The sequence below is a fragment of the Lycorma delicatula genome, chromosome 1, assembly GCF_047948215.1.
Source record: "Lycorma delicatula isolate Av1 chromosome 1, ASM4794821v1, whole genome shotgun sequence".
Taxonomy (NCBI): domain Eukaryota; kingdom Metazoa; phylum Arthropoda; class Insecta; order Hemiptera; family Fulgoridae; genus Lycorma; species Lycorma delicatula.
Window position 1 is genome coordinate 147636327 of NC_134455.1, and position 12545 is coordinate 147648871.

The 12545-nt window shown below is 33.6% G+C and overlaps 1 protein-coding gene across 4 annotated transcripts in view; it reads right to left on the reverse strand.

Moving 5' to 3' along the window:
- Positions 1–12545, reverse strand: part of mTor (serine/threonine-protein kinase Tor) — a 216081-nt gene that overhangs the window by 161073 nt on the left and 42463 nt on the right. For all 4 annotated transcript variants that reach the window (XM_075364225.1, XM_075364232.1, XM_075364239.1 and 1 more), the window contains exons 9-11: positions 8522–8732; positions 3486–3662; positions 2145–2342 (exon numbers count right to left, since the gene is read on the reverse strand). In XM_075364225.1, coding sequence (XP_075220340.1) covers positions 2145–2342; positions 3486–3662; positions 8522–8732 — 586 coding nt within the window. The remainder of the gene's footprint in view (positions 1–2144; positions 2343–3485; positions 3663–8521; positions 8733–12545) is intronic.

The following is a 12545-nucleotide window of genomic DNA, read 5'->3' on the forward strand; positions in this document are numbered from 1 at the left end:
GAACTTCAATAGGATTAATGAAATATCCATGTACAATTACATCTTTTTTTTTGCAACATAATTTCTTATCATTTATCCCTATTATTTTCTTAATACTTTTAATTTGTTTTCTGTACGTATATACATATATAATTAACCAAACAGTACCAAGCTAGCATTCGTATAGTGCTGCTATCTCAGCTGCGACTCGCTAATAAATGTGTAATATTATGACAGTATAGTAATGTTATTTTAAAACATACACAATCACCATACATTTCATTTTCAAATAAAATATTACTTCTCCCACCAGAAAGTCATTAATTTTTAGAATGTAAGAGAGATGTGCATCCCAGGACAAACAGACTTATAATAAAATATTTCAAAAGCAAGTAAATAAGTTTTTTTTAACTTTCATCAAAATATGACATAATAGAAATTAACTTTATATTTGTATATCTTTGTATTTTACCCAACTGTACTGAAAAACATACATTTATTGAGCTACTCAATGCATTATGTTTATGAGTTCCTTGTAGAAGAACATATCCCACTTATTCAACACCTTAATCATCTTGCTTTTATTATCTTAAATCAGTTCTAATAATTTTTACTATTTTTACTTCTATTTCAAATGATAATTTTTACTTTATTTTGATTCTTTTTCAATAATATTTTTAATTTAAACAAGAATTATTTTAAATTTGAACCAAGAAATACAAAGATCAAGCCATGTTCTTCAGTAAAAGGCAGATCAAATAATTATTTTTTTCTATTTCAATTTATAGATGCTTATATTAAAATAAATCAATTTTCTTCTAAGGTCACCAAAATCTTTATAATGAGTACAATTATCCACCTTTCTTAGCTATCATAATTAGATCACACACACTTTGGATAACTCCACTTTCAAACTCACTGTACTGGCAATACTTCTACTTAGTAAGAATTTATATAGCGTTAGGTTACGCTTCTTACCCCACTCAAATACCAGATAATGTATATGATTTGATTGAGGCAAAAATCAGACAAAATGTAAAAAGTTTTATAAAAAATACATTTTTTAGCAATTTATAACAAGCCAATTAGATAAGAAGAAATAACAAATGCTTCTGTGACTAAACATATATATATATATATATATATATATATATATATATATGTTGAGATATTTTTAGATAAATTGAATGAGTTACTTTTTTAGATAAATTTCAAAGAAAGTATTTTTTGTAATGTAACTGTTTTTTATATAAAAAGATTGAATCAGGAAACTATAAGATAGTTTTTTTTAATTTATGTTATTTTCTAAATCTATTAGAAATTGTTAGTAATCTTAATTTATTTTTTGAATTAATTTAATAATTATTTTACATAATCATAATAATAGTCAAAGATTAATAATAATTTTCTTTTTTAACTACTGTATGACACAATTAATAATCAATTTTTTTGTTTTTAAAACCTAGCCTTTTCAGTGTATCACAAATCTTACAGAATGAACCCCTCATGTACATCAAAATTAATTGGTTACCTTTAATGATATATTTAATTTTTTTAAATATTTATATTTTTTATAGAATATTTTTTTAGAACAAAGGGGTTTGTTCAAAAATAATTAACAAAACACATCGAAACTTGTCCTGGAATAATAACTTCCAGTAATATTTATACTAATGTACTATATCTGTGATTTTTTACAGTGGTTGACAATATTCTGAATGTAAATTGAAGTGCTTATGTATATATTCTATCTTTTGAAACTGCACTTTATTTGCCTTTTACAGAACCTTGGACAGCTAAAGCAGTTTAATAAGCACACTAGGGAACTTTTTTTTTGTTTAGCAATAAACCAATCACTTGTAACAAACTGAAAATTAGAAAAAATCAATTTAATATTACATAACATTATCTACAAACTTTGAAAAACGTATATTACAACTAAAACATATAAGTTCTGAGTAACTGATATTCCTAACTAAAAACTGAATGGAATGAAATAAGAAACTTCCAATAAAGTAGTCAACAGAATAGTACCAGATTTAGCCAAATTCCACATTGCTGGTGGTGATGTTGGATTATGAAATAACCAATGACAGCAATAAAACAATTAATTACCACATTATTTATTTTATATTATCTACACATAAAATAAACCATTTTAATACCAGTATCTGTAATCCCAACAACAAGAAGTTTTCCAAGCACATCAGCAACAGTAGATGTTACAGTCTGAGAAGTCCGGCTTTCAACAGCCAGACGCAATAAACGGCTACAAGTTCTAACAGCCTCCAAACGTACTTCCTGTTGTTCACTGGTTAAAAAATGATCAGCACAACGTTTTACAAACTGAAGCAATGAGTGGCCTACAACAGACATCAATATAGTGTTGTTTATTTTTAATTTGCAACATAAAAACTAACCCTACAATTTTTGGCAATATTTTACAATATAAATGTACGTTCAACATTACATCTCATAAGTTAGATAATAAATATAAAGATTCAATAAGATCTGATATTTCAAATTTTAAATTTCATAGATTTGATTTTGAATACAAAGATTTTTTTGATCTTATCTTGATAAACCCTTTAACAACTCTTAGCAACTTCCAATAATAATTTTAGTGTTATTTATTATACGGTACAAATTTTCTTTTAATGGTAAATTAAAAGAACTCAAAGTTTGCTTATTATTCATTTTAAGTAAATGGAAATTATTTTTGACCGAGCAAATTGAACTACTAAGTAGTGCAAATAATATAATCCAAATACAAACTATTTGGACAACACATGGTTCAAATTCCTCTTATTTGGACCATTTTATTTCTTATCCTACCATTTAAGAGCGAGGGAAAGCGTAGAATAATACTATGACTAGATTTTGTTGTTTATGAAGCCAAAAACATCTGGTTTTACATTTCACAGTTATAACATTCACTTTTTTTTAATAACATTATAACACAATTTTATTGTAAAATAATCTAAAATATAAAATATTTTTACTTTACTCTTGTTAGCTGATAAATATTTTGCATTTTATGATTGTAATTAAACCTTTTACTCTATCAGTAACTGTGTGAAATTAATCTATATCAGACAATGCACATAAACATTTTACACAGCTTCACCAATATAGTGACAAATTATTACAATACAAAATTATTATTTTCTAAACCCTAATTCTGACATTTTCTTTTCAATTGTATCTGTTACACATATAATCAATTACAAATTAGATAAATAAGCATTACTTCATTTCATTAGCTTCAAATTAAAAATCTATTACCTTAATTATAAATACAAATGATTAAAGTAACCTTTCTTTAACAATTTTTCTCACCCTCTAAATTTATGAAGGATGTAATAAACTGTGTACGGAAATATTTTTTTAAAATACAAACACGAATACGTACACATGCACGCACACAATGAAAACAACTAATAGTAGAAAAAGGTAACTTTTAATTTCTGTATAAATCACTAATGTAATCAAAATTTAAAACAAACCATCAAAATTAAAGCTCCCAAGAGTTCGCAGTGCCAACACAATTGAAGTAACATCTTGGCAGTCACCAGGTAATGGAGACTGGCCAGCAAGATTAGGAAGTACAGGCAAATGTAAAGGCATCCCAGGATGTCTAAGTTGTTTTTGCATAAGCACCTGTGACAGCATTCGCAACAGACCTGTATGGCAAGGTAAAATACAATTTTCAATAAATTATACTTTTATATATTTAATACATGCATTTTTTTATTTTAAATCAATCATGATAAAAAATTCATTTGCTAATGTTAATGTTAATAACATAGTAGACTGACAGAATAAAATATTACAGAAGAATGATCAATTTTTTTCTACACAGTAAAAATTGATCATTTTTTGTAAAATGGCTTATCATCATATTACAAACTCAAACTTTTTGTACATTATGAAAATTGTTGCACAAAGCAACAGATGTTGCCATCTAGTAGCTTACACTCCCCTACTACTAAAATCCTAAAACTTGTACACTCCTGCCCTATTTTCTGACAGTAACCATTGTTATGGAGTTGAGCATGTCAACTAAATCAACGTGTCTAAAACAATGTCCCGTGATTGAATTTTTAACAGCATAATAAATGAACGCCAGTGACATTCATTGTTATCAAAAAAAAAAACATTTATAATGATGAAACTATTGACCAAAGTACTGTAAGTGGGCAACAAAAGTTTGTATCAGAATCTCATAAAACGAAAACTGAGGAAAAACCTCGAAGTGATCAACCAGTTTCTGTGACCACATGCCAGAAGCAACAAAAGGAGGTGGACAAATCAATTTAAAATAGAACTGTTAAAACACCTTAGGAGATGTGTGTGTCATGTCCAACATTCCACAGAGCTGGTAATTCTACAACACAATAATGCTTGACTACACACATCAATGTAACCGCTGAGGCTTTTGTTAAGACGAAATTTGAACTATTCCACATCTTCCATACTCACCAGATTTGGATACAAATATTGAGATTGCATAAAAACACTGTTTTTTACTGGTTCAAATATTATTTTGTACTCTATAAAACATAGCATAATTATACATTTATTTTTATTTAAAACATGTAATTTGAATTCACTCATTTTTTTGTTACTCTTTCATTGAATATTCTGTAAACAAGAAACTATATGGAATAGCTTTTATTTCCTAAAAATAATTAAATTTAAGCCAGAAAGGTTATCCCACTGGTTGAAGTAAAGGTAAGACTTTGCATCAACTTAGCCTATCTAACAAAAAAAAGTACGAGCTGTGAATATTTTGGTCAAATGGTAAAGAAAGTGCAACAGCCTCATAATAATAATGTCAAAAAAATAATACTTCCTTGACTCACTAATCCTAATAAAATAGTTTCCAGTTTCCAATAAAAAAAGGATCCCTTATCTTATTACATTTCACTACCATTTATCTTAATCTTACTTACTTTCAAACACATTTTCATTCTAGTAATGAATCCATGCCACTCATAATTTTTTCTCACTCATTCTTGGTTCCATTAAAGAAACAATGTCATCAGTGATTCTTAACATTTTCTTTTCACCATGGCCAATTTGTCTTTCAATTTCTGAATTGTTTATTCTGGTTGAAAAACTTCAGGGAAAATCAACAACCTACATCAGCCATTTCTGAATTAGAGCTTGATTTTCTTCATCTTTTATTTTATTCATTGCTACCAGATTCTTGCTCAAATTGTACTATGCTTTTTTCCATAAACATTAGTTTAATTTTCCATAAAATAGTTAAACATTTTGTTCCATTTTATTTTAACAATGTTTTCTCCAGATGAAGAATAGTCTATGGGCTAGAATGACCATCCTTGAACCCATTAACTTTCGATTTAAACCAAATCTTTCATTACCTAGTGCATCTTCTACCACACATCTACTTGTCTATTTTCTTGTAAATTATCCAAATAAGTATTTTTAATTAATGAAGTGTGAGATGGATATTGTAGTTCTCAAACAATATGCTACTGCTCTTTTAGATATGATAACAATTACGTTTTTTTTTTACATCTGCAAATACTTTTCCAATGTCATAAACTGATAATAATATATCCCAATATCCCCAATATCATATACATACTAATTAGTATGGTCTATTCAAACATTCCTCTCACATACAAGTCAATAGTTTTGAGTACTTATTGGTAATTCCTATTATCTTATTTGTGTTCTTATATAAATATATACATAAATGGAGAGCAATGCAGGCTCATCTTCTACGTGCACTTCCAATTGCAGTAGACTAAAATTTAATTACAGTCTAAAAAGCCAGTCTAAAAGGAAGATTTAATGGTTTTTGACAAGACAGTATTTAAGGATATCTAACTTTCAGTTATACGAGGTGCTACCCAAAAGTTTGAGAAATTTTAGCATAAAAATAAAATAGCTTACCACAACATATTTTCCACTATCTCCTTCAAAGTAATCCCCTTGGGCATTGATACAGTGATTCCATGCATCCCTGGAAGTCTGCAGGTGTAAGTGTTCAAAGCACGTTCTGCGTTTCTTCCTGAATCTCCTCAATTGTGTTAAAACGACGGCCTTTCAATAGAAATTTTATTTTTGGAAAGAGAAAAAAGTCGCACGGGGCAAGGTCAAGCAAATAGGGTGGGTGGGGAATCACTACCATCTTTTTGGAAGCCAAGAAATTCTGAACAGCTAGCAATGTGTGCGCGGGCGCGTTGTCATGCTGCAGAACCCAGCTGTTGTTAACCCACAGATCTGAACATTTTTGCCTAATGCTTTCATGTAACCACTTCAAAACTTCACAATAGAACATCCCATTGACAGTTTGACCAAGAGGAACAAATTCCTTATGGATAATGCCTTTGATGTTGAAAAAAACAATCATCATGGACTTCACGTTGCTGCGAACTTGGCGTGCTTTTTTTGGCCACGGTGAACTTAGCGACTTCCACTGCGACGACTGCTGCTTAGTTTCAGGGTCATACCCGTACACCCATGTCTCATCACCGGTTATGATGTTGGAGATGAAGCTAGGGTCATCTCTTGCTGAATTTTTCAATTCACTAAAGACAGCTTTTTGGTCGCTGTTCAACAGTCTCGGTACGAATTCTGCAGCAATGCGTCTCATGTTCAAATTGTCCGACAAGATGCGTTGCACAGACCCATATGACATTTGAACATCATGGATTGTTTGTCTATGATCTGCAACAAGTTTTCACTTGCACAAGTTTTGCACTTTCACGATGTTTTCCGGTGTTGCGCTTGTTGATGGTCTTCCTGAACACTCATCATCATCAACTGTTGTTTGTCCATCTTTGAATCATTTGTACCACAAAAAAGTTTTACTTTTACTCATAGCATTGTCACCAAATGCTTCCACAATCATGTGATGGGTTTCTGCACCAGTTTTTTAAGCATGAAGCAAAATTTGATGCAGGTTCTTTGCTCTTTAAAATCTGCCATTTAGAACTTCGCCGAAGCAGTAAAACACAACGTTACACAACCACACAAAAGTCAACAATGCAGGCTCTTACCGTCACAGCTGTTGGAACACTGATTCACAAAGAGTGCTGTTAGCCACATCTAGCGGCAGCAGGTCGTACCAGCAATGGTTTGTGCACGAAATTCAAATTACCCGAACTTTTGGGTAGCACCTCGTACTTAAGAAAGTAACATAATTTCTTATGTAAATTTAGCTTTCAATTTGGACTGCTTTATAACCTCTTAGAATCAAATGGTTTTAGTTTTATTTTATAAACACAGGTGGAAATACTCTTTTTGTAGTCATGATGAAGCTTGTACTCAACTACATGATAAAGATGGTGCAGCCAAACGATTTAAGGCATCAGTCAGCCACGTGTAGTCCAACTACATGAGTATTTGTTTTTTTATTTATTCATTATTGTTAGTAATACTTTTCTATTTTTGGGGTTTTTTTTTAATTTAATTTTTCCCATATATATATATATGCTAATTCTATGGTATCTGATTACTTTTTTAACAGTTAAAATGTACACAGTTCTAAATTTAATTTATTTTAAAATGGTTTTTGAATCAATTTTCAATTGATAGATTTATTTTGACAACTATTTAGCACAATTCACTCACTCCTGATATTTAACAAATATCTACTTCTAATTTCTTTTTTTATAATTTTAAAAATACAGAGCACTGCTCATCTGAATATTATTATAAATTTTATTCATACTTTTTTCAAATGTTCAATAACTTTCTTGAATTCACATATCACAATTTAGAATCAAATGTTGCCAAAAACTCAGACTAGAAAAAACAAACATTTGTTTTTTAATATTTATTTCAAGTTTTAATTTGTTAGCTGTTATAATCATCAGCTAATAGTAATGCCAAAAATAAGCAGTAAAACTATGCTTAACATTGTTTATCTTTGGTAATCTATAAAAGAGCCAGATTGTTTAAAATGGCTTTGGCTATTGGCATTTATTTGGGTACAGGCAATTTTTACTTCACACCCCTCAATTTTCAGATATACCTCCACATGTTAACATAGGCAAGCAAGTTAACATCAAGTTGCAAGTGATACAGTTTAACATCTTACCCACAGCGCACAAATAATAACTCCTAAGTAAGATGATAAACAAATCACTTTTATAAACATATAATATTCCTTTTCCTGTTTTTGAAAAACAACCAAATATCCAATGAATACACTGATGTAGCTTAGTTTTATTGATCTTTGATGTTAAGGAGCTGTACATCCTTCCTAAAATATCTATCTTTCCATAATTCACCTATAACAAATTCATCTTTCTACAATTTCTATCTTTCAAAAATTCACAAGAAAATTTTGAAAATATATTAACTAGTTGCTTTTAAATTATATTCTTACACACTAAACAACAGTAATCCTTTTTATCAAGTTAAACATTATTCAAAATATCAAACATTACAACAACCTAGTATTTGATTTAATTAGCACAACAAATGTAATTCAATCTGCTTAATGTACATTAAAAAAAAACCAACAAAATCTGAAAGACAGGTAATATAAGAGATGTACCCTCAGATATATCCCTCTTTAACTGCGGAATACTGGTAGCAAGCTCTCTAAGTGCAGTTGTAAGAGCAGGGCTTAGACCAGTAGCTAACATTGGTTCCAACAAATCCTTAACATCAGACTTAATTGTCAATTTAACAGCATGCCCCAATAATGTTATACATGTGAATACAGATGGCTCAAGGCCAGCAACTCGTTTTTTGCTAGGAGTTTCCTGTAAAACCATAAAAAAATAAGCTTTAAAAAGTACATTCTTCAATTTACAAGTTAAAAACAATACAATTATTGAAACAATTATAAACATACAAGGTGTGTGAGAAAAGTAATGAGATTGGTAATACTGCAAGTGATCTAGCAACACTGTGTCTAATGGTCTGTGCTAGACCGGTTTGTTCATCCCTTCCACATGCTCAGTACGAGTTTCAGAGTACAGAGTTGAACTCCGTTCAGAACACATTATTTTTAACAGCACCATCAGTGCAGTTGTGCTTTTGTTGTGTGTTATAAAAATGGAGCATCGGAATTTAGAGCAACGTTGTGCAATCAAGGTTTGTGTTAAACTTGGGGAATCCATGAGTGTGACCTTTGAAAAGTTGAAACAGGCCTATGGGGAACATTGCTTATCAAGAGCACAAGTTTTCCGCTGGCACAAATCATTTTTGGAAGGCTGAGAACACAGTGAAGATAAACCTCGCTCAGGCAGACATTCAACTTCAAAATCTGACAAAAATGTTGAGCGTGTGAGGGTTCTTGTGAGATCAGACCGTCATTTAACAATAAGGATGATGAGCGAACAGTTAAATTTAAACACTTTCACCATACATCAAATTTTCACAGACAATTTGGACATGCAAAAGGATTGTGCGAAATTGGTGCCGAAAAACCTCACAACAGAACAGAAGTACAATCAAAGAAACGTGTGCGTGTTGATCTTCTTGAGAGAATTGACAAAGACCAAGAATTCTTCAATCGTGTGATCACAGGTGATGAATCCTTGATATTTGAGTACGATTCTGAAACAAAGCGGCAAAGCAAAGAGTGGCACACTCAGTCATCTCGACCAAAAAAATGTCAAATGAGCAAATCAAAACCATGCTGATTTGCTTTTTTGACAGTAGTCCTTCAGGACAAACTGTCAACCAAGTGTTTTACAAAAGTGTCCTTGAAAGGCTCAAGAAAAGTGTGATTCACGTGAGACCAAACATTGCAGACAAGTGGATGCTTCATCATGACAATGCCCCGTGTCACACAGCCATTTCCATCAGGGAATGTTTGACCTCAAAACGCATTCCTACGATTCCTCAACCCCCCTAATTCAGCTGATTTGAGCCTTATTCACCTGATTTTCCCAAATTGAAACATGTCTTAAAAGGACATAATTTTGGAACTCTGTAGACTTCAAAAAACTGTGACCGACCAATTAAAAGCCCTACCAGTTGAAGTCTTCCAGCGCTGCTACCAGGAGTGGGAACAACAACTCCGCTGGTGTATAACTGTCCAAGGGAACTACTCTGAAGGTGATAATATTGTTGTTTGGAAAAAATAAAAACTTTGGAAAGTAAAAATTCAGCCCCATTACTTTTCTCACACACTTCATATGTCTATAAATACATAGTGTGCACCCACATACATGCATGTGTACGCGTGCATGCACACACACAATATATATATATATATATATATATATATATATATGCTCCAGAAATACAAAGTTTGTATAATGGGCAATTAGTTACACATTTTTTCTGCACTCAATCAAGGTATTAACCCACATAATACATTAAAATATTTCAAGTAATTACACGCTTGTTTTTCACCACTGAGGTATTTATTACTAAATACCTCAGTGGTGAAAAACAAAACATATAGATAAACTAAAATTTCAACACTTTTGCTGGATTGTAAAAATATGTTCTAAAATCAATTACTCTGAAAATAATCATGAGTAAATTTCAAAGGACTTTAAAAAAAACCAATGTCAAATTCTTTATTTTTTTTTTATATATATATTTTAGTAATTTATTTTTATGTCTATGGTTTTAATTGCATACAATCAAATAAAAGTAATTTAAAACAAGCAGAAGGATTTGATTAAATGTAATTTTATAACTACTGCTGCCATCTCTCACAGCCCTTCCAGCCACATTGCATATAGCAGCAACAGTTCAAGGGCGAACCTTCCCCTGCAAATGCCATACTGGCTTTCAGGGAGCCCACTCCTCCCTTCCACCACTGCCTGAGATATTCTACGCTGGAGCATGCACTCCAGCACCTTGGCCAGCACATCTATCATGGCCAGCAACCAGCACGAAGAGGGGAGCATCTGATCCCTCCCTGGTTTTGGCACAAGTACCAGCTGCTGGTACCTTAATCTGTCAGGAAAGACACCTTCCATAAAAAAAGTATTGAAAACCTCCAGCTCAGCCTGGACTGCCACCTTGACCATCAAATTCGATAGCCAGTCCGGAGCCGGCACCTTAGCCAGAAGTATATGCAATGTTGTATCAATGAGTTCATTTTAAGTAAATGGGATGGATTTTCCCCATCACTCATGTTGACAGTCACAGGTTCTTCTCAGCCAGGAAAAAGCTCATTTATTATGTGATAGGGGCTCTAGGCCTTGGGGTCCTCCTTACCAGTATGCTATATGGCCTCCCTCATGGATCCATTACCACCTCTATGATTAATTGCTTCCAGGATCTTTTCTTAGCATCATGAACACTTCTGATGCGGTCCTTCTTGCATTCCCAGTATTGAGCCCTATACATATCTTTAAGGGCAGAGAGGTATGTCCTCATCATACATCTTCACATACAGGTGGATGCACCTTCCTGGAGTATCTCCACGGTACCCCACCACACACCACCTTGAGTGAGCTCACCAGGCAGGATGCCTTCTCTTCTGCTGTATTCACTTCACGTACTCTGCTGAAGTTGAGCCCCTTGACAAAAGCACCAGGGTCCAAGTCCCTGGTGCTCCAGCCAATGAATGAAGGTGAGCCATCTCCACCATATCCTTCCTTTGTAATCGTCGTTATGACCGGCTGGTGGTCGCTTCCCACACCTGCCAGCTCCGAGGTCACAAACGTTACATCCACAATGAACCTCGTTACACCCCTCCTAAATGTGAAAGCGCCTCCATCGTTCAAGCAGACAAGGTCCAGCACCGTTGCTGTCTCAGTCAGTAATCTTCCACGGATATCTGTTCTTGCAGAGCCATGTACCATGTTAAAATCGCCTGCAATTAGTGCAGGGCAATGTGCGGGAAGATTCCTTGCAACGTAGGCCATTTCTCCTCATAACTCTTCATTGTGATGTTAGGAGATGTGTAACAGGAGTTGAGATAGATCCCCCAACTCTCACCCAAACGAATCTTCCTCCCAGGTGTATGTCCCTGATAGGTGAGGGCTTGCACATCCAGATGGCAGAACGCCCATCCCCCAACAGATGCCACCCTCGTCGCAGGCGGGTAACATATAGCTCGGAGATGAGCAGGATCTACACCATCTCCAAAGCATATCTGGCTAGTAGGTCATGGATCAGTGCAACGTGTTTCAAGTTTATCTGAACCATCTTTATTTTCATGATGCTATCAGACTGGTCCTCCCCTGGATCTCACTAGCTAACTCCTTACTGACTCTTCTGGGGCATGCAACAGATCCGGTTCAGTGTCTCAATGCCACAGGGCAGAGACCTGGACGCCTCCTTGCAGTTCGCAGCCCTGTGGCCTTCACCTCTGCACTTGAAGCAGGCACTGGATCTGTCATCCCCGTGACAACCTCTAGCCAAGACAAGGTCAATCATCACTCTGCCTTTCTGTGCGATTGACGCAGCTAGTGTCATGACAGGCTACATGAAGCAACTTTGGTGTCACTGTATCCAGGTCTAATGGTATAGCACAAGTTTTAAGGCAGGTCTGGACCAGTGACCTTCCCAAGCCCTCTAGCTATATCTTCTGCCCATATGTCGCACTCAAGGTCCCAAATGCATAGTGCAGCAGTTTTGGTCCTCGTGTGATCTGCAGTATA